The sequence below is a fragment of the Saccharomycopsis crataegensis genome (genome assembly GCF_037102585.1).
Source record: "Saccharomycopsis crataegensis DNA, jcf7180000000072, whole genome shotgun sequence".
NCBI lineage: Eukaryota > Fungi > Ascomycota > Saccharomycetes > Ascoideales > Saccharomycopsidaceae > Saccharomycopsis > Saccharomycopsis crataegensis.
In genome coordinates, this window is record NW_027043819.1 from 273,785 (window position 1) to 296,925 (window position 23,141).

At 37.4% G+C, this 23,141-nt stretch overlaps 12 protein-coding genes across 12 annotated transcripts; 6 read left to right on the forward strand and 6 right to left on the reverse strand. All coding sequences in view use genetic code 12, as the record gives it.

Moving 5' to 3' along the window:
- Positions 1 to 236: 236 nt before the first annotated feature.
- On the reverse strand, positions 237 to 1,859 carry APM4 (Apm4p; the record flags this gene model as incomplete). Its single annotated transcript, XM_064993718.1, has 1 exon — positions 237 to 1,859. The coding sequence occupies one exon, from the start codon at positions 1,857 to 1,859 to the stop codon at positions 237 to 239; it is 1,623 nt and encodes a 540-aa protein (XP_064849790.1).
- A 349-nt stretch (positions 1,860 to 2,208) lies between these two features.
- On the forward strand, positions 2,209 to 2,739 carry HTZ1 (histone H2AZ; the record flags this gene model as incomplete). The annotated part of the gene is made up of 2 exons (XM_064993719.1): positions 2,209 to 2,374; positions 2,495 to 2,739. The coding sequence occupies 2 exons, from the start codon at positions 2,209 to 2,211 to the stop codon at positions 2,737 to 2,739; spliced, it is 411 nt and encodes a 136-aa protein (XP_064849791.1).
- Positions 2,740 to 3,184: 445 nt separating this feature from the next.
- DASC09_001170 (Fyv7 protein) lies at positions 3,185 to 3,816 on the reverse strand (the record flags this gene model as incomplete). The annotated part of the gene is made up of 2 exons (XM_064993720.1): positions 3,185 to 3,645; positions 3,765 to 3,816. 2 exons carry the CDS (start codon positions 3,814 to 3,816, stop codon positions 3,185 to 3,187), a joined length of 513 nt encoding a protein of 170 aa, XP_064849792.1.
- A 659-nt stretch (positions 3,817 to 4,475) lies between these two features.
- Positions 4,476 to 5,036, forward strand: SPC3 (signal peptidase complex subunit SPC3; the record flags this gene model as incomplete). The annotated part of the gene is made up of 1 exon (XM_064993721.1): positions 4,476 to 5,036. The coding sequence occupies one exon, from the start codon at positions 4,476 to 4,478 to the stop codon at positions 5,034 to 5,036; it is 561 nt and encodes a 186-aa protein (XP_064849793.1).
- Positions 5,037 to 5,302: 266 nt separating this feature from the next.
- DID4 (ESCRT-III subunit protein DID4) lies at positions 5,303 to 5,995 on the reverse strand (the record flags this gene model as incomplete). The annotated part of the gene is made up of 1 exon (XM_064993722.1): positions 5,303 to 5,995. One exon carries the CDS (start codon positions 5,993 to 5,995, stop codon positions 5,303 to 5,305), a length of 693 nt encoding a protein of 230 aa, XP_064849794.1.
- Positions 5,996 to 6,349: 354 nt separating this feature from the next.
- TBF1 (Tbf1p) lies at positions 6,350 to 9,160 on the forward strand (the record flags this gene model as incomplete). Its single annotated transcript, XM_064993723.1, has 1 exon — positions 6,350 to 9,160. The coding sequence occupies one exon, from the start codon at positions 6,350 to 6,352 to the stop codon at positions 9,158 to 9,160; it is 2,811 nt and encodes a 936-aa protein (XP_064849795.1).
- Positions 9,161 to 9,471: 311 nt separating this feature from the next.
- Positions 9,472 to 13,917, forward strand: POL1 (DNA-directed DNA polymerase alpha catalytic subunit POL1; the record flags this gene model as incomplete). Its single annotated transcript, XM_064993724.1, has 1 exon — positions 9,472 to 13,917. One exon carries the CDS (start codon positions 9,472 to 9,474, stop codon positions 13,915 to 13,917), a length of 4,446 nt encoding a protein of 1,481 aa, XP_064849796.1.
- Positions 13,918 to 14,438: 521 nt separating this feature from the next.
- On the forward strand, positions 14,439 to 14,813 carry MRP17 (mitochondrial 37S ribosomal protein bS6m MRP17; the record flags this gene model as incomplete). The annotated part of the gene is made up of 1 exon (XM_064993725.1): positions 14,439 to 14,813. One exon carries the CDS (start codon positions 14,439 to 14,441, stop codon positions 14,811 to 14,813), a length of 375 nt encoding a protein of 124 aa, XP_064849797.1.
- A 212-nt stretch (positions 14,814 to 15,025) lies between these two features.
- NPR2 (nitrogen permease regulating protein NPR2) lies at positions 15,026 to 17,536 on the reverse strand (the record flags this gene model as incomplete). The annotated part of the gene is made up of 1 exon (XM_064993726.1): positions 15,026 to 17,536. The coding sequence occupies one exon, from the start codon at positions 17,534 to 17,536 to the stop codon at positions 15,026 to 15,028; it is 2,511 nt and encodes an 836-aa protein (XP_064849798.1).
- Positions 17,537 to 17,873: 337 nt separating this feature from the next.
- On the reverse strand, positions 17,874 to 18,701 carry CAP1 (Cap1p; the record flags this gene model as incomplete). Its single annotated transcript, XM_064993727.1, has 1 exon — positions 17,874 to 18,701. One exon carries the CDS (start codon positions 18,699 to 18,701, stop codon positions 17,874 to 17,876), a length of 828 nt encoding a protein of 275 aa, XP_064849799.1.
- A 397-nt stretch (positions 18,702 to 19,098) lies between these two features.
- Positions 19,099 to 20,844, reverse strand: DASC09_001250 (WD40 repeat domain-containing protein; the record flags this gene model as incomplete). The annotated part of the gene is made up of 1 exon (XM_064993728.1): positions 19,099 to 20,844. The coding sequence occupies one exon, from the start codon at positions 20,842 to 20,844 to the stop codon at positions 19,099 to 19,101; it is 1,746 nt and encodes a 581-aa protein (XP_064849800.1).
- Positions 20,845 to 21,557: 713 nt separating this feature from the next.
- Positions 21,558 to 22,853, forward strand: CPA1 (carbamoyl-phosphate synthase (glutamine-hydrolyzing) CPA1; the record flags this gene model as incomplete). The annotated part of the gene is made up of 1 exon (XM_064993729.1): positions 21,558 to 22,853. The coding sequence occupies one exon, from the start codon at positions 21,558 to 21,560 to the stop codon at positions 22,851 to 22,853; it is 1,296 nt and encodes a 431-aa protein (XP_064849801.1).
- Positions 22,854 to 23,141: the final 288 nt, after the last annotated feature.

Genomic DNA, 23,141 nt, shown 5'->3' on the forward strand with positions numbered 1-23,141 from the left:
TTATATGATTGGCGCGCTCCCTTTTAATAAATAGTATATCTTTGGTTATTGCACAGAGTAAATAAAAAGTAAAATAAAAACAAATCAATGAAATGTAAATAAACAAACAACGATAAAAAAAAAAAAACAAGCCAATACACGTGATCTGATCTCAATTATCGCCACTTTTGGTATATTGCATCTTTCAGTACATGCAGAACAGGTATCAAAAATATGGAGGAGTAAGTAGACATATATTAGTATCTAATTTCGTATGTGCCAGCTTGGGTGATATACTTTATGAATTTCATAGTTGTATAGTTTGATTTCTCCTGCACTTTCAAATACCGTACTACCAACCCAGAAGCTGAAAACATATCCAAGTTGAAGGAAACTAATATCGGCGGCCTAGACCAGCCTAGTGCGTTTTGGGACAAGATAGGCGACTTGAAATCATTTAATGTAGGCGACAAAGTGGTATCTGATTGAGTTGTTTTAGTGACACTTCCAGGGACAATATCAACACTGCCTTGTAAAACCAATTGGTCTTGGCCAGTGACTTTGTTGAGCTTCCAAATAACAGCACATTCTTCTGTAGAAAACCTAGCTTTACCACCAGTTGATTCCAAATTGGCCTTGATCGATCCAGGAGGTACTGGAATTTTGATCACCACATTCGTTGCAAATAATTTTGGAGGGAAGAGAGATTTCATGGAAATATTGAAGTTGAATAATGTCTTTCCCGATTCTTGTATTTGTGGCGATATGAGGAATGGTAAGTTAATATTCTCAGTACATCTGTATTTCATTAGTTCGAATTCATCATCAGGAGGAACGAAATGGATCAATCTATCAGAATCAAATTTATCAAGCTCCACACATTGATGGAATTTACAATCTTCAAGAACCACTTTATCAGAAGCTGCTTTTGGAATTGCAGCAGTGTTTGGCACGTCGTAATGTTCTAAGGGGTTTCCCGATTTTGTTTCGTTCATAATCAAACTGTCATTCAACCCAAAACGGCACACCGGCATCCCTGTCAATTTGGTCTTCATTTGAATATTACCATTGACATAAGATTGTAGAACAGTTCCGTTGGCATTCATCAAAACATTAATTTCTTCGTTGACCCACAAAAATATTTCATTTTTTCTGTATTTGATCCCCGGTCTTCTCCACCCAACGTCCCCAACAAATTGCAAATCTTCTGAAGTAGCTGCAGTATTATGACGATTCAAATCGGGCGATCTTAGAAGATTTGGACTGGTAACTTTGCTAATCAATGAACTGCCACTGTTGCTAGAGCCATAAACTGGGGTGGAGAGGAATCTTTGTAACACTCCGAATTCCATATTTTGGGGATACCCAAACTCAATGGCTTGATCGAGCAATTCATAAACCACGGTAAAGTTGTTAGTTATGTCATCTTCACAAAGGTGGCCATCACTGGTGGATACTGCATTAATGTAGTGGCTGACGTTTTTGGCCACATCATTTACTCTGCTTCCGTCACTACTGTTGGCACTATTTTTTCTGTGGCCACAAAGTGAAGTCTCCAACAATTGTCTAAACTTGTTGAGAAACTCAAAGATTATTGATGCGTCTTGGTTAGACCTGGCAACAGCCACGAACCAGAGGCCATTACTTTTGATGTGGAGGAATGTTGTCGACCCCAAGGTTAGGATTGGAGATCTAATTTCATTGCTGGAAATCACTTGGATTCTGAAGACTTCGGCAATGTTGTGACGGATATTGTCTCTAAATAGCTTGGAGATTAGGATATCTCCTTTTCTATTAAATATGAAAAATGCCGTTATCATGACCGTATTTCCATGGGCAATAAGTACCAATTGTTGATACCGTTGACAGATTTCGATCATCGCTAAGAATCAAAAACACTAGCTGGCTACTACCGCTGATAGATGGATTACCCGGCAATTAACCATGGAGAGCATGATTTTACTGAATTGTTAATGGTTTTTTGACAGTATTAGTGCAAAATAGGATGAAACACCAGAGATATCGCCAAAGAAGTGGAAGAACTTGTATCACATAGCGAGGGTTGCGGTTATTGCTGGTGTAATCTGTTGTTGACTAGCAGATGCAGTGAGATTGTTTACTTTTTTTCTTCTTCTTTTCTCGACGCGTTTTTTTCTTTTGTTTTTTCCTCTCCTCTTTCTCTTGGATATTTTCAACAGACAACTAATAAACAAATCAATCAGTATTATCATGTCTGGAAAAGTACATGGTGGTAAAGGCAAATCAGGAGCCAAAGACGGTGGGTTGCACCAGTTCACTTCCCACTCTGCCAAAGCAGGTCTACAATTCCCAGTGGGTAGAGTCAAGAGATTTTTGAAAAAGAGAGCCCAAAACAAAATCCGTGTAGGAGCCAAAGGTAAGCAAGATTTTCGTGGTGGTCCACAATCATTTTATTTTCACTTTTACTTTTATTTTTTCATTATTGTCTGTTTACTACATTATGTCCCAGTTATTTGATACTAACCCTTCTCCCAAGCTGCTATTTATTTGACTGCCGTCTTGGAATATTTGACGGCCGAAGTTTTGGAATTGGCAGGTAATGCCGCTAAAGATTTAAAAGTCAAGAGAATCACCCCGAGACATTTGCAGTTGGCAATCAGAGGTGATGAAGAATTAGATACTTTAATTAAAGCCACCATCGCGTTTGGTGGTGTCCTTCCACACATCAACAAGGCTTTGTTATTGAAGGTCGAAAAGAAAAAAGGCTCCAAGCTTAATTAAACCAAATACCAAGATTTTTTTTTTTTTGAACGGTTTTTACAGGGCAATGGTGTGTGTGTGTCTCTTGTTACCAGCCAGTGCCCGGTTTCATCATATATCAAATGATTCAGTTTGTCTATGAGTATTTTTTATTCTATTTTACCTTCTAACCTTTTCTTTACTTTTTTTCATGTTATTTCACTTGTTTTTACACGTTGATGGTTGGCGTGCACTCCTTCTCCGCTTTTTGTTTAACTATGCGACCTGTTTTATATTGTGTTATCTTTTATATCTCTCTTTTTTTTTTCTTTTTTTCTTTTTTTTTTTTTGTATACTAGTAATTATCCTGGATTTGTAATAAAAGAAGAGTTAAAATAAAAACACATTCTATAGCACAGTTTTCTGTAGCAAAAGACACAAAGACGCTCAAGTTTAAATTTTTCTAACATTACCTGTCATCCCCTAACTAATTTTCAGCAACATCTTTCTTAATCTTGTCAAGAAGGTTGTTTATTCTTGGGGCAAAAGACGGTTGACCTTTCTTTGTCTTCTTATTGAACAGTCTTTTCTTCTTCTCTCTATCTTGGTTTTTTTGGGCAATAATTTTTCGCTGTGTTCTAATATTTTCCATCGCTTCTTCACGCTTAGCGGTTCTTCTTTGTTTGATAAGTTCAGATCTCTCTTCGTAAGTCAACTGTCTGGTCGGCTCATATCTTGACTTTCTGTATTTTGACTCTTCCTTTTCTTCTTCAAAGTCTTTATCAGCTTCAGAGTCGTACTCATCTTCAACAGCATCATTCTTCACTTCATTGTTTCTTTCGGCTTTGGTCTTCTTTTCCGGTACCTTCTGGCCTTCTTTTTCAAGAAGTTTAAAGTATTTCTTTCTTAAATTAGACTTATGAACTAAAGACTTTTCGATTTCCTTTCCTGTGATTATAATGTTAGTTAAATATCCCTTGGTCATCCCACACACACACCTGCAGCGACCTCTAAAATTTCTAAGAAAAAAAAACAAAAAAACCTGGAAAGTAATAAGGGAAACATACTTTTTTTATCCCTAGGATTATAGTATTGACCCTTTCTAACTCTTCCTGACATATTTCTGCTATATTGACACTATCTCTGGTTTTTTATTAATCAGTATGGCGATCTAGCTCATCGCGAAGCAAAAAAAAAATTTTCCTCACTAGAAAAAGTTGATGCCCGAATAATTGCTAAACGCAGTCGGAACAACCCGCGCCTGGGAATCTTGTACTTTCCACTTCTCAGGGAAAAATAAAGTGTTTTTGACAGAAGAAATGTGATTCTTCTGCTATGGTTAGGAGTTTCTATTTCTCTATCTATTGATAACTCTCTTTTGTTTTACCTTTTCAAACTCCGCTCTCCGACCCTTCTTCTATTTCTTTTTTGCCTGGACGCAACATCGATATTTTGAAGATCAGGTTACAAGCAGCAAGAAACGATCCAAAATCAATAACTGATACCGTCAAACTAAAATGGAGAAATACCAGAGTACAAACAGCTAATAAGAATAAACAGAAGAAGAGCCCGCCCACCAACAAGGTTGACTGAGCCCCAAGAATTATGACAGCACACAGGGTGTTCTAACCACCCCAACAGGTTGGTTCTTTCTGACCTCACTTTTTGTTTTTTTTTCCCCTTTTAAGGGAACAATTGTTCATCTCAACACATACGTGGGTGGAAATTGCAATCCAAAGCATTCATTAACCCTTAAAGATCATATTCACAACAATAATATGTTCTCAATAACCCAAAGATTCCAGACACTTTCTAATACAGCGCTCACATATGCCATTTACGTGGCCGTTGCTGTTGTCGCCACCTTCTATTACCAGCTATATTTCGACGGAGCCTCGTCGGTTCCTGCAACGGTTGACAATATCTCGATTAAGAGCCATTTCAAATCCAGTCGCTCATTTGGATCAATGAATAAGAAACCAAAAGAAAATACCAAATTGACTTTTGATATTGATGCAGATTTGTCCCCGTTGTTCAACTGGAACACCAAGCAAGTGTTTGTGTACTTGACTGCTGAATACCCAGGTAAAAACTCTCAAGCCAGCAACAAAGTGACTTATTGGGATAAAATCGTCACTTCAAAGGAAGATGCTAACTTAGAATTGAAAAATCAAAGATCGAAATATAATGTTTGGGACGTTGAAAAGACTTTTAGAGGAAGAGAAGCCGTGGTTAGGTTAGAATGGAATATTCAACCTCACATTGGTCCTCTTGTTTGGGGTTCCACTGTCAGTAACGCTACGATAGTCTATCCAGATTCAAAGGTTGGTGGTAAATAGATGTAATAGTATTTTATTATCAGAATTTAGATCAATATATATTATGACTTTACGTTGATGGAAAGTAAACGCCTGAAAAATTATAAGTTTATAATGTAGAAAAAAAAGGAAAAAATAAATGAACAAAGATTAAATGAAAACGAACAAATGGTCTGACCATAAATGACACTGCGTAATTTACAAAAGTTTCAAGATTTTTAACTTGAAAAAACAATGAACAGATGAAAAAATTAATAATAAAACAAAACAATCATACCCTCCTTAAATTATCTCTTCAAGCCATCCAATCTAGCCTGCAAATCATCCTCATCGCTTCCTCCTCCAATACCACCATCACTGCCGATAGCCTCTGCCATTCTGGATTCCGCAACGTTAACCTTCCCGCTGGATATCCCTTCTGGGGTATTATTCAAATTTTGATTCAAGTCCACTCCAATTTCATCCAAAACCTTATTGACAATTTCATCAGCTTCTTCGTCATCCAACTCATCTTCTCCCATGGCATCATCAATGGCATCGTCCATCATTTCCTGGCGCTGATCCATCACATCATTTTGCTTTTCAAATTCCATGGCGATTTTAGCTAGCTGAGGTAAATTCATTGACCTGTTCATACCTCCAAGTAACTTTGTCGCCTCCTTCATTGACTGGGTCATGGCTTCATTACTTCTAACGGTCTGGATTCTAAGCGAGATGGCTTGCAATTGAGTTGACATCGCATTGAATTTCTCAATATACTTTTTAGTTCTAATCAAGTCCTTGGCCTGGATTTTGGCAGCAGACACACTTCCACTCTTAGCAGACTTCTTTATCTCAGAAATAAGTGACTTTTCTTGCTTCTCTAATTTTTGCTTCTCTCTCTTCAACTCCCTTTGTGTTCTTTCCAAAGCTCTCTGGTTCTTTCTCAACCGTTCTTGAGGAGTCAAACGCTTCCCGAACGCCCATTCAAATACCTGCATTCTGGTAGTTTAACTTTTTCTATGACCTCACTCACTCCCGATGATTCAAATGGCGAATGACGATGTAGACAGAAAACGTCCCTGCTCGTTTCATTCCTGCTCATCCATCACTGTTACATTATGACCTCCAGCACACCCACACACCTCCAGCCGCCCTCATCGCAAGACTCTCCGGTGCGGTTGTTTTCATCATCAATGCGATACCCGTATCGGATATGCAAGAACAAAAAAAAAAAAAAAAATTAAAAAGACATAAACAAAGTAATCTATTTTATGAAATGCTTCTGATATCTGGATTTTTGAGATTAGAAATATAATAATAACAAAAACAGATCTGATAATTAGTCTGATACTATGTCTGACAACCAGGATCGTCCTGAGAATAATGAGGGAATCGATGTCAATAATAACGAAGCCCTTGATCATAACGCGATCCAAGCATCGTCTTCATCACCAAACGAAGAAAATAATGACAATGCTGATAGCGAGAAGCAACCGGACTTGGCTCCTGCTGATGAAAGATTGTTAGATTTCCTCCTCCAGACCCATAAGGAAACAGAAGACAACGAAGCCAATGAAGAGCATGGTCAAGAAAATAATGGACAGGATGTTGAGCTTGTTGACAAAAACAGTAATGATGATCAAGACAATAACAATCAAGAAGATGCAACTTCATGGCAACAGACTCTCGAAGCAACTATTCAACAATCTCTTGCCGAGTCTTTGGGTACTGCAGCTTTAACCAAGGATAGTACGAATGATGATAAGCAACTATCTGATAATAATGTCACATCAGAAAAAGACGATCAGGATCAGAACATTGAGGCTACTTCAGTTAATAACAATGAGGGAGAGACTTTGAATAATGCGGTCATGAATGCTTTAAATCAGTTTCGTGCTGATATTTTTCCACAGGAATCAACGGAGAATGAAAAGCCAGACACCGAAGAGATAGGGGAAAATGATTCCGATATCCAAGAAATTACATCTATACACAGTCAACAAGAAAAGAGCAAAGAAAATGATGATAAATCGACTGATATGACAACTGCTGAAGTAGTTGAAGAAAACCAAGCTCAAGTGGAACCTGAAGCAGTACCGATGCAAGTGGAAAAGGAATCTGATGCTGCTGAAAATACAACACCTCCAACCATCACAACCGATCCGAGTAGGATCTTGGAAGAAATCACAGCAACAAGCGATGATGAACGGCAGCGGGATCAGGAACATATAGCGGATAAAAATGTAGCGCCGTCACCATTAGAAGAAGGTCAGCCGCGGCGAGCTGACTCCTTAACTACTGAAGATCAAAATAATGAACAACAACCATCAAAGGAAATTGAAGAGTCTTCCAATGAAGCTGCAACCTCTCTCACCCGAGGCTTATCAGTCCTTGAAAAAATTAGGGAAGTTTCAACAATACCGTATGTTTCTGCCAATCAAGCGCAATTAGCAGCTTTGCCTTTGATTATTACAGCACCAAATGACTGGCCATTCGAAACCCAATTAAGTGTGAACTCTCTTCCTATTCTTGATAATTTGGCCACGCAGTTGTTAAGAATATATGTCAGTTCCTCATACGAAGATATCGTGGCCTATACTCAGCCTATGACGATAGAGGACCCTGAAAATCCAGAGAATGTGATTGAGGCCGAATTATCACCTGATGCAGAATCTTTCCAAGCTTTAGTCAGATTATTTTCTATCGCAAGAAGTGTTTACACCAGAACAGAAAAGGACTTTATTGGTATTGAAGATGTTGCCCCGGGATTTTGGAAAAATGGTGAAACTGCCCCATTATTTGTGAGCGGTCGAGAAGAAATCTTTGACAACAGTATAAGAAAAGCGAATTTGGCAACTTTTATTTGTGGTGTTGTGAATTCCATTGAAATGGAGTTTGTTTCATTAGACGAAAACTTTTTGGAAGTTTTTTGTCCCAATGACACTTCTAATTATTTGGTAAATGTGAAAAAGGATTCAATGGATGATATCGTGAGTAATGTGACAGGTTATGGTATTGCTGGCCGTCTAACAAAGCCACAAGCTTCATTGTATTTGGAATTGAAAACCCAGGCCTATATTTCTGCGGTAATGGCCCATGAATCTAAAGAAGTTGCCGAAGCTGACTTGGAGCATTTATTCCCAGATAATATCGAACAAAATCTTTTGTCGCGTCGTCAATTGAAACATCTATCGTCGATAGAATTGGATTTTGTCAGCAGATGTAAGTCAAGAAAAGGAAACCTCAGAAACATCAGCTCAATTGAGGACTTGATTGAGAGATACAGTTTTGATTCATTTGTGAAGAAGTTGTTGGACTATATGAAGACTAATCTCGGCTTTATTCTTTATGGGAGAAAGCGTCGCACCATTTCGCCCAACAAGACTTTGTGGGATGCCAATAGTGAACATGTTACTGGTAGTACATTCTCCAGTATTTATAATAACCGATTAAATGGAAACATGACCACTTCTGCTATGCTAGCTAACTTGAACAGCCGCAATAGTGTTACCAGATCATCAAATGAACCTTCAACAACTGAAGCCTCTGGCGATACAACAAAGAGGGCTGATTCTCCGTCGGGTGCGACTTCTGCTACTGGCTCTAATGCTGGAGCAGACACTCCGGTCGCAATTTCCAACGGAACTGACGATGAAACAAACAAAGAACCGACTAGCAGCAACTCCGTTTCTGATTTATCTAATAAGAGAACTTCTAGTGAAATATTGACGCCAACCATGCAAAATGGTGCTAGTATGCCAGATATCGTCGCCACTCAGCTAACTAGGGAGCCAGTAAGAAAGAAGCCCCGGAAGACTACAGCAGGGCCTGGTGGCAAATCTGTCCGTAGACTATGGACCCCAGAAGAAGAGCACGCGCTACGCGAGGGTCTCAAGACTAAAGGTGCTCATTGGGCTGGTATTCTTTCTATGTATGGTATGGACGGTACAATTTCCGAAGCACTCAAGGATAGAAATCAAGTACAGTTAAAGGATAAGGCCAGAAATTGGAAGATGTATTACTTGAAGGAGGACATCCCTTTGCCAGACTACCTCAAGGGGGTTACAGGCGAGTTAGCTTTGGATAAACAGAAAGGTAACGGAAGATTCCTTGGTAAGAGAAGATTAGAGAGAAGAAAAGGAGCGACGCCGTCACAGATTTGATTCTTTGTAGTATTATTGTATAGAAACAGGATGTATATTAGTAGTTTGATAGCGCTTCTTTTAGGCCAGGAATTTTGTAAGGAGTTTGACTAATAAATTAGTTCAATATTGGTGATAAGCGTGCGAAAAGCACAAGATGCAGCTGACGCGTGTTTTTTTTTTTTTTTTAGAATTTTTTTTTTTTTGAAAAAGTACGCGACATTATTCCTCGATTTTTTTTCTTTTCCTTGATCTCTCTTTCTGAGCTTCATATCATTATCAAACAGCACAGAATTGCTGAAAAATTAAATCTACATAAAATTTTAGAACTAATGAGCAAACGAGATAAACTTGCTGCCCTCAGAAAGGCAAGAGAAGGAGGAGTTTCCATCTCTTCTGTCTACGAGGCACCAAAGTACGATAGCATTTATGAAGAAATCGAGGAAGATGATTACAGGAAGAGAAAGAGAGATCAGTTACTCAAAGAAGACTTTGTTGTTGGTGATGATGGTAATGAATATGTTGATGACGGTAATGACAATTGGGGTGGAAACGGAAGTCGAGGAAGAGGTGCTGATTATTCCGGTGATGAAGAAGGAAACGAATTAGAAAGTGGTAAACTGGCACAAAATCAAAAGAAGAATGTTCCTATCAATAAATTTTTTAAGCCAAGCAGCTCGTTAACAAGCAGTAATAAAAGTAAGAGAAAGGATCGTGTGAACGTCGAGGATATCTTATTTGATTTTGATTTAGATGTTCCAAAGAAAACCAGAAAATTGAAACGTACGTCGTCACCAGCATCCACACTTCTTTCTAAGAAACAAGTAAAAGTAGATGATGATGATATCGAACTTAGTTCATCTAGCTTCTTGAAAAGAACCAAGACCATTAAACCCAAAGAAAAGTACTTGGAAGTTGATAGTGAAATCAAGGAAATTGAAGAAGTCCAGAATGAAACTCCGGATGTCGCCATGGAAGACATAGATTCGAATAAAGAGAACATAGCCACCAAAATATCGACAATTGAAGTTAAAACAGAACCTCTGGAACCAAGTATAGATATTGAACCCAAAGAGGACGAGGATGATGATGATGATGATGATGATGATATTGTTGTTACCAGAAGACCAAGGCGTACCGCAAATAACATTGATAGATCTGTGAACATTCAGGCTAAGAAAGAAGTAAAAGTCAAGAAAATGATTGCGGAAGATGAAGAAGATGAACGTGTACCAGATTCCCCAACGAAATCTGATTCTTTCAGCTCCTTCTCGCTGCAATCTCGCGGGCGTGCTACCGCTGATGAAGTTCTAGATGAAAATGGCAATTTCAAGATGTATTGGATGGACTATGCGGAAGCTGATAACTCATTGCTATTGTTTGGTAAAATTAAAACTAATAGTGGTGCTTATGTTTCCAATATTTTGCAAGTCAATGGTATTGAAAAAGAATTATTCTTTTTACCAAGAAAAACTAGAAGAGTTGATGAAGAAGATGAGGAAGATGGCGAAGAAGCCAAGGACAAAGGTGAACCATCAGAAGTGACTCCCGAAGATATACACGATGAGATTGTTCCTTTGATCATGGATAAGTATGGTTTGAATAGTATCAAGGCAAAGCCAGAAACTAAGAAGTATGCGTTTGAACTTCCTGATATACCCAAAGAAACTGAATACTTGAAAGTATTAATGCCTTATCAAACTGCAAAAAATAAGACATTGAATTTACCATCGGATTTAGAAGGTGACACGTTCTCCAAGGTTTTTGGTACCAGTACCAATATTTTTGAATCGTTTATCTTACAAAGAAACATCATGGGTCCATGTTGGTTGGAAGTTTCAAATGGAGATTTTCAATCTTTGACCAATACTTCGCATTGTGACATTGAGGTTTGTGTCAGCGCTCCAAAATTTATTAAGCCGATCGATGATAAATCGCTAGAATCTCCAGTTTTCAATTGTTTAAGTTTGCATGTTCAACCAATATTCAATGAAAAAACGAATACTCAGGAGGTTGCTGCAGTCTCCATTTCAAATTTTTCAAATGTTAATATTGATCATATCTCTCCAGATACTAAACCAGTATCATCCGTTACTTTGGTCAGACCAGTTGGTATTTTGAAATCCAGTTTCCCTCCTGGATTGGACAAAGCTTCAAAGAAACTAGGACTTAACGTTCGAACTTTCCCTACTGAGAAAACATTGATCAATTGTTTGTGTGCATTGATAAAGAACCACGATCCAGATTTTTTTGTGGGTCATAACTTGGAAAGTTCCTCTTTGGATATTTTGATTCATCGAATGCATGAATTGAAGGTTCCAACGTGGTCAAATTTCGGAAGAAGAAACAGAAAAGTTTGGCCTGAAAGATTGACGAGAATGTCTCGTAACAATTCAGGAAATTCTTTGATGAATAATATGAAACTCAAAGAGATTTTCCAAGGTAGATTGATTTGTGATATTTCTAACGAATTGGGTAAATCTGTTACGTTGAAGTGCCAAAGTTGGGAATTATCTGAAATGTATGATTTGGTGTGCAAAAAGAAATTGTTTAATGCGGATATTAATTTAAATCAGTCGCAATTTTCTGAAGACGCTAATGCATTACTTTCAGTTTTAAAAGACGTCTTAAATCGCTGCAATATTTCAGTAGAAATCGCATTCCAATTACAAATTTTGTCTCTATCAAGAACTTTGACCACCATTGCTGGTAATGCTTGGTCACATACTTTAGGTGGTACCAGATCTGGTAGAAGTGAGTTCTTTTTATTACATGAATTTACAAGAGATAATTACATTGTTCCGGATAAAGAAAGTTGGGCCTCACAGAACAAGAACAAGATCATTGAATCTAAAGAGGATTCTCGTGATAATGATGATGACGAAAAACATACAACCTCTAATAGAAAAGCTCAGTATAAAGGTGGTTTGGTGTTGGAGCCAGAAGTTGGTTTACACAAAACATTCATTGTTGTGATGGATTTCAATTCCTTGTACCCAAGTATTATCCAAGAATTTAACATTTGTTTTACCACTATTGACAGGGAAGAGTTCAATAAGACTCAAAGGGAAGATGATTTGCCCGCTTACCCAAGTGTTGATGTTCCTCAAGGTATCTTGCCCAAGTTATTGAATTCTTTGGTTAGCCGTCGTCGTGAAGTTAAGAAACTTTTGAAAGATCCAAAGCTCAGTTCTGCCGAGAAATCATCATTCGATATCAAGCAGTTAGCATTGAAGTTGCAGGCCAACTCTTTGTACGGTTATTTAGGTTTTGAGAAGAGTAGATTTTATGCTAAAGCCTTGGCAATGTTAGTGACTGCTAAAGGTAGAGAAATCTTGATGGAAACCAGGAAAATGGCAGAAACTATTGATTTGCATACCATTTATGGTGATACCGATTCTTTAATGATTGAAACTGGTACATTAGACTATAATGAAGCCATCGAGGCTGCAGCAAAGTTCCAACAACTTATCAATGGCAAGCACACGATTTTGGAGTTGGGTCTTGATAATGTGTTTAAGAGCATCTTGTTGCATTCTAAAAAGAAGTATGCTGCTGTCAATGTTGTTCCAGCTGGCGATGGGAAATTCACCGAGACCCTCGAGGTTAAAGGTTTGGATTTGAAGAGAAGGGAATATTCTCCGTTGACTAAGGAGACTTCGAATTTCATTTTGAATAAAATTTTATCTGATCAAGATTCCGAAGAAGTTTTGTCAGAAATTTATGATCATTTGGAAGCCTTGACCTCTGACATCAAGAATAATAAAATCAGACCAGAAAAATTCAAGATCAATACGAGATTATCTAAGGACCCTAAGAATTATCCAGGTGGTAAAAGTATGCCACAAGTTCAAGTTGCTTTGAGATTAAGAAAACAAGGTAAAATCGTCAAAGCTGGAAGTGTTATTACTTATATTATCTGTTCTGGTGAAGAAGGAAGTCCTGCTGAAAGAGCAAGATCTTTGCAAGAGGTTCTTGGTAAGAATTCCAATTTGACACCAGATCCTAAATACTATCTTGAGAAACAGTTATTCAATCCATTGGAAAGATTGTTGCAAACCTACCCAGGTATTGATATGGTTAGATTGGCCAATTGCTTGGGACTAGATGGGAGAAAATATGAGAGACACAATGCTAGTAACAGAACCTCCGTCAATGGTCTTCAACCTTTCGAGTCTACTATTTCTGATGAAGAAAGATATAAATACTCGAAATTCTTGGAGCTTCAATGTTCATGTGGGTCGAAGTTCAGATACGGTGGTATTGTTCCTTCATTTGATTACAAGATTGGCTCTGGTGGTGTTATGTGCAAGCATTGTAATAAGACTATGTCTACTTTGAGAATCACTTCTCAATTAGAAAGACAGATAAGATCTTTCATTTCGTTATATTACTCCTCCTGGTTGATTTGTGATGATCCATCTTGTGAAATTACTACTAGACAAATGAGCGTTTATGGCCGTAAATGTCTTAGTGCTTCTTGTGATGGTCTAATGAGGTATAAGTATAGTGACCAAGAGTTGTATCGTCAATTGATGTACTTCAGCACAATCTTCGATGTTGAGAAAATGAAAAAGAACTCTTTGAAACAAATCTATTCCGTTGGTGCTGTGAAACCAGACCCAATCACCGATAGCCAGGTTTCCATTTTGGCAGAGCAAAACAAAGAATTCTTCCATCTCTGCCGAAGTATTGTTGATAAATACCTTAATAATTCGGCTAGAAGATTCGTTGATATGGGCAGTATCTTCAGTTTTATGATGGAAGCCGGTAAATGATGTTGTTATTTTTTTTGCTATATTTTTTTTTGCTTTATATTTTTTGCTTTATATTTTTTGCTTTTTATTGCTTTCCGGTTTGTATTTTTATGTTCATTCTTACCAAGATTAATTCCAGATATATTGTTTTTTGTTATTGGGGTAATAGATATAGCTTTTTATATCAAGTTGGATTTTCCACTGCAAGGTGTTAGGACAGGTTGATGTAGTATAAAGTTCAGAATCTAAAAATGCTCTTAATTTCTGGCGATGTATCCGGAGGAAATCCAACCACTATTAAATTTCTCGAATACTGATTTACCCATCAAAGCGGCGGTAAATAATATTTTCTTCTTCCATGTTGGAAATGAGCTATGCACAATTACTGATACACGCACCTCAAATGGATGATATTTTTAATCAGGGTAATCGACAAACTTTGTGAGAGGGAAAAAAAAAAAAAAAGGAAATTTTCAATTTCAAAGGTTGTCAATATTGAGATTGATTGAGAACTTATTGAAATCAGACAAAAAAAACTTACAATGCTTTACGAACTTCTTGCGATTGCCCGTACCCAGACACATATACACAGCAAAGCCGTCCACGAAGATGCCAAAGCCGTCTCCAATACCCTTGGTAAATTGATCATTAACAATAGAGGGATTGTCAGAAGAGTAGTATCGTTGGGTCCAAGATATTTGCCAAAATTGATTAAAAAAGACCAGCAGAGACATTTTCAAGGCAGTTATTTCACCATGTTGTTTGATGCCTCCCCTGTTACTCAAAGAGAACTCGGCAAAATTTTGAAGAGTGATCCAAGAATTATCAGATCTTACATTTACAAGGTGCCAACCGACAAGAACTTGAACGCTAAACTTTCTATCGATCAAGCTAATGAAATTATGACCAAAAATTAAGAAACTTTCTACGCGAATAATATTGTATCATAGTATGTGTGTGTTTTCTAGATATTTTTGCGGCTGTTAGAAAAGGGTTTACAATGAAGATGCAAGAAAAAGAAAAGAAAAAATAAAGATAAAAAAAAGGTCTATGGATTTTCATCATATCATTAATATATTTCTTGATTGCTCATTTATCTATTTACCACTATTATTGTGAGTCTTCCCTTTCATCTCTCCACAACATGGAATTTCCAGAAACATTTCAAAACTTTTTCTACTTCCTTCCTGCTCATTTCAAAATCTGTACATATCAAATCAAAATGCTTGATTTTATCAAGGTAATGCTTTTTCATAGTCAAAATGCTTGTCAATGAATAAAACTCTTCTTCTCCATTGGAACTCTTTCCTGAAATTAACTTGATGTAGTTTGGATTTTTGAATTTTTGCAAACTAAGCTTATTTGCAGAATATTCGTACCCTTGAGTATTCATATTATTGATACTTCCGCCATTATTTTGAGAATTTATATCGTTGAAAAATGACCCACTAGCACCTCCCCCAACGGTACTGTTCTGAGCAGTAGCATCCAAATTTTTCCTCTGTCTTCTTTGTGCCAGATCTCTGTGGGTACCAGGTTTAGGGAAAATCGTGGTTTTAAATTCCACAAGATTATACTTCTTTGCAATGATCTGTTTCTTGCTCACTGGCTTAATATTATGCAGATCATTGAACCTTTTCATGTACTCTTCATCATCTAAAGCCTGGTCAATTTCCTTTTGGAGTGCTGCTCTTGCAGCAGAATTATCCTGCTGTATCGTTGAAAAATTATCCCCTAATATCGTATTCTTGTTCCTCACATCAACAGATACTGACGTGAACTTTCTATTCAACTCTTTGATATAGTTTTGGTCCTTCAATATATAGTAAACTTTGCATCTTGATAACCATTTGGAATTATATTCTACCAACATAGGGTACGAATAAATACGATACAATAATCCTTGTAACAACCCATAAGTTATAAACCTTCTAATGTCAATATTAACACCTCTAAGTAAATTTTCCTGCTTTCTATACCATTCCTCTACGTTTCTCCCTTGCTGGAACGCTGTGTAGAGTTGAAAGATTTGAATGGTAGATAATGAGTCTTTGCTATCAGAATAATTCAAACCAGTGGTAGAACCCGATTGATTGAGACTATCAAAACTATTAGTAATGTAGCCGTTTTTCACATTGTTCATAACTGACTCGTATGAATAATTTTGCTGACCATTTTCGCCGTCATGTTTATTGTTCATGTTTTCTGCATCAGGTCTTATTGGGTTACCTCTAGATTCAAAATCAGCAGACCGTGTGCTATGGGCTTCGGTATTGATAGACGCATTCTCTGACACAAAGCTATCATTTCTTTTTTCCATAAACTTGAAGGCGAGGTTTTTCAATGGATTGGTGTCCTTACCACTGTAACAATATCTTTTGCATTCTTCACCAAGAACTTTATTATGATCCAAAAACATTGAGACTTTGGAAGTGGTAGCATAAATATTTTGAAAAGAAAACGTATCTAGTAAGATGATACACTTATATGCCATTAGATGTCGGATACAAAGGCAAGTATAGTCATAATCAGAATTACACAACTTCGCAATTTTATTGATGTTGTTCACCCCGTTGATATACTGTGTCATTCGGAGCAAATTGGGATCCCAATAGAAATCAACTAGTGAATCTAAATTCACGGTGGAAATAGGAACATCGCATGGCAAAATATTGATATCTGGTAGTTTGATATTTGGGAATAATTTGATATCGATGGAATTTCCTGCATTAATTTTGATGGAACACTCCGAATAATTGTTCAAATCCTGATAAATTTGTTGGATAAGATTCTCGATTGAAAATTCCGCATTTTTATTGTCCTGAAGTTGAAAAGGGTTGTTTGATTTGTTGATGTTTAAATTCGAGTTCTTCAGATCAATGCCATTGTCAATATGATTGTTATTATTATCGGGCCTAAAAGCGTTCAAGATCTTGAAATATTTATAGTTCAAATCTCGTTCCGAAATATACTCTTTGATATCCTTATTTTCAATATTGAAATAAACCAAATCATTCGAAGACTTTGATAAAATTTGCAGCTGCTCTTCCAAAACTTTGAACATCTTCCCTAATCTCCTCACCACAGGTTCATAACATGTTGAATCGCTATCATAATCAAAAATAAAACAGAAATTGAAATTGAAAGAGTTTCTGGCGTAAAAAGGTTCTTGAATATTTACAGGGTATCCTATTACCTTGTACTTTCCTGCTTTAGCCGATAGTAGCCTGTTGCAAAACTCTGGCTTGGGAATCACCACATTTCTAATATCATCGAAATTTATCAATCCTTCATCATTGCGACTATAGTCCTCCATAGGTTTCTCATTATAATTGTTAAGCACCATACTTCCAAACTCCAGGAGCAATCTGTCATCTTCAGATTCGTGTGTGGCAAGACTGACTTTTGATTTTTTATGGCCCCCTAGTCCTAGCACTCTATCTTTCAATAAGATATCATCAATACTGGTGGTCTCAATATTGACAACTTTCTCAGGAACTTGACAAAGAATTTTTGTACCTTCTTCTGGGTGGAAAGCGGCGAAAAATACCCCCAAAATCGAGGTGAATCCTTCAATGTTCGACATGTTTAGGTTGGTACTCACCAAATTGAAAAGTTCAACCTTATTGTTAGTGCGCATCGCATTTATTTATTTTGACGATTCTGTGCATTTCCGAAGACAGGGCATCGTAACTGCGCTGTGCCCAAACTTATTTTGAATATCAAGTAGGATACTTCACAAAGTTTTAGTAATCTCAGAAAAGGGAGGGAGAAAAAACGAAAAACTTAGTTAATTTGCATTGGGTTTGGTCACAATTATGTGAAACTGAACTGAGGCTGCAAACTTTTCCATTTCTTATAAAATTGCCTGAGAGCTATACCATGATCAACAAGAGTGTTATAAATTTATGATAAAACTAAATAAACATACATATTTATACCTAACGGTCACCAGTAAACAAATTTCCCATAATAGTTCAAGCCTGGTTGACATCTTTACCAAGCCTATAATTCCCAATAGCCTTACCCCAATTGACCTTAGCTCTAGTCACCGGAAGCGGTCTTCTTAAGCTCTTAAAGTCGACCTCATTTAATTTCAAGAATTTTTTGTTCAATGCCAATTCATAAGATTCTTCTTCCTTCTTGATCAAAGTAATGATTTCGGAAGCTTCGGCAGCAACAGAACTCTCGACACTCTTGGAGGTCTTCAATCTAACATTACCATCCTCAAAATAATGAACGTCAATTGAAATATTTCCCTTCAAAACGCCAGTTTCGGAATTATACTTGTACGCAGATACCCAAGTTCCGTTGATAAAATTCGAAGCATTGCGTTTCGTATTGATCAACGCGATTGCAATTTCAGTAGCACTCAACTGGAATAAATCAAACGCAAGTAGTTTCTGAGAGTTGTTGAGAGGATAGTGTTCTGAGACGTATTTTTCCAATGAAGTGGCCAAGGACTTGAATAAAGCGGTAGATTCCTCATCATCTTCTTCATCTTCGACATCGAGGGCAGAATTGTCCAAAAATTGTACGTTGAATAATTTTTTCAATCGAGAGTCGTAAAACTTTGTCCCCTTTTTATTATATTTCGAAATGATTGACAACTTTTTGGCGTCCGGTAATGAAATGATTTCGAACTTGTCTTGATCAACTAACGAGCTTTCCAAAGATCTCTTGATGGATTTGGTTATATCTGGTGTTTGGTCAAGAATGAGCTTCAAATCATTTATGACATCTCTGGTTTCCCCAGCTGGAGCATCGTTCAAAAATTCTGCAATTATGCTATCTATTTCAGACATTATTCTTGTTGTACTGATAAAAATAGTGGTTATGTAGTACCAGCAGAGCTGTCTAGATAATAACAAAACACTCTGTCAGGCAAACTTTTTTAGCGGCGTGCGCTTAACGCGAAGGACGAGACGCGCCATCCCAATAACATGGCTACACTGGTCATTTGGGTATATTACGTTCTTTTATTGCCTATGGAGAACTCCTGGAGAAAACAAACACAAAACAAATGCTGATGATGCCAAATTGAAAAATGAAAAGAAAAAAAAAAAAAATGAAAAATATAAACGAAAATAAAAAAATAAATGAAAATAAAAAAATAAAACGCACCATGGAATGTGATTTGGAAAATATCTTCAAAGACAATAACCATTTCATGCATTCAAAGAACAAATGGATAAAAAAAATTCATCTGATGGTCATAACTCTTCTAATTTGTTTGCCTCCATTAGTCAATGCACTATCTTTCCCATCTTCTGTCGATTTTCCACTTCCAATCCAGCTTCCCAGGCTTTTTGGGCTATCAAATATTTTCCAAAATTTTAGATTTTCGTCAGCGGCTGCAGTTGCCAAAGTAATACCATCAGGACTAAGAGCGCTACTCAAAATACGACCATCATGGCTATTACTAATTTCCCCCGTCTTTTGTAATGTTGGATAATGGTAAATGGAAATGCTATTGTTGGGGTAGCCACTTGTCGCCACAATTTCCAACCCAGTCCCTCTAGCCTGGCCCCAATTCAATGAAGTGATTTGAGAACCAGTGTTGATCGAGTTGACACGGGCCCCTGTTGTTGTATTCCAAAAATGAATATATTTATCATTTGTACCACCACCTGTGGCTAATAACGAAGATTGGTAATCACACCAACTTAGGGCCTTCACTGCTGCAGTGTGAGTTGTTTTGCTAAATTGTGGAATCGAAGACCTAGCATCCCAAATATTGACAATATTATCATTACCACCAGTGGAAAATTGGTTTCCGTCACCTCTCCACTTTATGCCACAAACCTCGGCATTATGATATCCACGCATTTCTGAAACAATGTGTTTTGCGATTCTAACATCGCTATGGTACAATTCACCAGACCTTGACCCCGAAGTGATTAAGTGCTTTGACCATGCATGATTGACAATTCTTGTGTCAGAAGATCGCATAGTTCTTAGCTTTGTATTGTCTTCAATATCCCAAACTTCAATCATTCCATTATCTTTTCCGATAGAAAGATATGAGCCATCGTCGCTCCATGATAAAGAAGTAATAAGAACATCACAGGTGGTGAGCAAGTTTACCAGACCAATAGAAGCCTGCCAAATATAGACGGAGTTTTCTAATGCAACTGCTAATAAGTTGTCCAGAGACCATGCCAATAATGACAAGTAGTAGTCATCTACTAATCCTGGGGCGTCTAAAATTCTTTCTGGGATGGTTGGTACCTTTCTTGCTCTTGCCAAAGCATTAGTAGGAGTGATCCCATTAGAATTCTTTAGTCTGGAAATTTCTAAGACATTATTAAGTCCATCATTTAATGTATTTTGCCCTAAGCTGAAGGTATATTTCTTTTTCCGTTCTGGCGGAGCAGGCTGAAACTGAAGGATTTTTTGATCAATATTGACACCACAAACCTGGGCCACTGAGTGTTGATATATTTTATTTGATTGGAATTGTATGTGTTTTGAAGGTGAGTCTGTTGGCTTTGGTTGTTCTAAAGCACCTTCGTTGAATAATTTCCCTGATGATGAATATCTTGAAGGAATAAATCTGTCAGTAGTGGTGGTTGAAGCCGATTTCTTCAAAGATCTACGATTAGGAGATGACTGACAAGGATTTCTGCTGCTATTATTATGACTGAGATCATTAAGCTGAGTTGGTGGGCTCAATATTGGGAAATTTCCTTTGGAAATGAATGAGTTTTCATCGTTCCAATCTGACGTCACGACATTTAATTTTGTGGGTGATGACAAAAGCGGCTTTGACAAATAATTATCTTTTCTTGCAATATTTGGAGACTTGCTAGAAAATATGAGTCTTTTATTTGGGGAGATATTTTGTTGGTATAGTCTGGTATTTGCGTCAAAACTGGCAAAAGGATCACCGTTACCAGCAGAACTGCTATGAGGCCTTGTAAAAGAGTGGTCCAATATTCTAGTCATCTCTGTTTGGTTTGATCTATTTGTTGAGTTAAATACAGTATGTTATTTTGTTTTGTTGTCTCTCTATATATAATCTATGTTGATATCTTATTACCAGCTAATGAAATCAAGGGAAGAGCCATGCAACGGAGGGCCCATATAAAACCAGGAATCAATAGCGAGAGGGTGTTTGGTTTGCCAGGAAGCTTTGCCGTTTTGGTACAATAATGTAGAACGAAGGAAATGAATAGAAGATTATTTTTCCTGTTTGATATCGATGGTGTTATGGGAAAGAGAACCTCAAAGTTGTTTTTTCTTTTTTTCTGGCTTTTCTACTGCTGCTGCTGCAAGTTGGCGGTTTTCTGCTGTTTGTTTGTTATTGTGTTTGTGTTATTCCATATTGGGAAAGATGTGGGGTGTATCACCAGGAAGCATCTACACGTGATCAAAGGCTGCCGGTCGGTTTTTCCGTGACGGGGTACTGCGGTTTTCCTGCAGGAAGGTATGTGTCATTCCGTCCCGGTAAGCTGTTATCGCAAATTTTCTCCCTGTTGAGTCATCTCCGTGGTGCAGATAGCTAGTATTAATCATATACAGGGGAACTTTTTTTTTTTTTGCATATTTAGTCTACTCTTTCTTTTGCAACTCTTCACTCTTCGTTTTTCTTTTCCTACACCATTCCTGTGTGTGGCAATCATTACTGGCATTGAATTGTGTGTGTCTGTTTATATATAATGTTTAGATCACAATTTTCCACGACCTGTTCTGCTTACAAGTCCCTTATAACAAGACGTTATTTGGCTACAGCACAACCTCAAGTGCAAAAATCAGTGAAAGACTTGGATCGTGCCACTCTTACTGTGAGAAACGGTCCAATCTTCCACGGTTACTCCTTTGGTGCTAATAAGAATGTCAGTGGTGAAGCAGTGTTTACCACCTCCTTGGTTGGTTATCCAGAATCTATGACTGATCCTTCTTATAAGGGTCAGATTTTGGTGTTCACTCAACCATTAATCGGTAACTATGGTGTTCCTTCCGGTGAAGCCAAAGATCAATACAATCTTTCGAAATACTTCGAGAGTCCTAATGTCGAATGTATTGGTATCGTGGTGTCCAATGCTGCTATGAACTATTCCCACTGGACTGCCGTGCAATCTTTGGGAGACTGGTGTAAAAAAGAAGGAATTGCCGCCATCACTGGGGTCGACACCAGAGCCATTGTCACTTACTTGAGAGAAAAGGGTTCTTCTTTGGCAAAAATCAGTATCGGAGAAGAATATGACGCAGATGAAGATGAAGCGTTTGTGGACCCTGGTTCTATCAACTTGGTTCATAAAGTCAGTACTAAAGCTCCTTTCCACGTCAGTAGTACTGGGAAATATCACGTCGCAGTCATTGACTGTGGGGTTAAGGAAAACATTTTGAGATCATTGGTTTCCAGAGGTGCTTCTGTCACCGTGTTCCCATACGATTACCCAATTCATAAAATCGCTTCTAACTTCGATGGGGTATTTATCTCCAATGGTCCAGGTGATCCAACCCATTGTTCCACTACCGTTTACAACTTGCAAAGAACTATGGAAACTTTTGACGGTCCAATTTTCGGTATTTGTCTTGGTCATCAGTTGTTGGCGTTGGCTGCAGGGGGTAAAACCATCAAGATGAAATATGGTAATAGAGCCCACAATATCCCTGCTTTAGACTTAACCACTGGTAAATGTCATATCACTTCTCAAAATCACGGTTATGCCGTTGATGCCACCACTTTGCCTGCAGAATTCAAACCTTACTTTATCAACTTGAATGACGAATCTAATGAAGGTATGATACACGTCTCCAAGCCAATCTTTTCTACTCAATTCCATCCTGAAGCTAAAGGTGGTCCTTTGGATTCTTCTTTCTTGTTCGATAAATATTTTGAAGATATCGACAGATATAAGGCCAAACAAAGTGAATTGAAGGGAGCTGCGATTGAAAACAAGCCAAATGACTTGTTGGTTAGTATATTACCAAAAGAACGTGTTAAATAATTCAATAGACTCTGTTATCTAATTTGCTTTTCTGATTATTATTATTACTACTATTCTTATGATTTCACTAATTCTTTCATTATCTTCTACACTAAATTGTACAAAAGGTTACGGCTAAAACTACAATGATTTTCTGTAAAGAAAAACCAATTTGGTCTAAGTCCGGCCAAATACACGACACACAAAATAGTAATGAAACGGGACATTATATTAAGCAGGTACATAATATGATAGCAATTCAAAATAAAACACAATCATCATGATACAAACAAATAAAAATAAACTAAA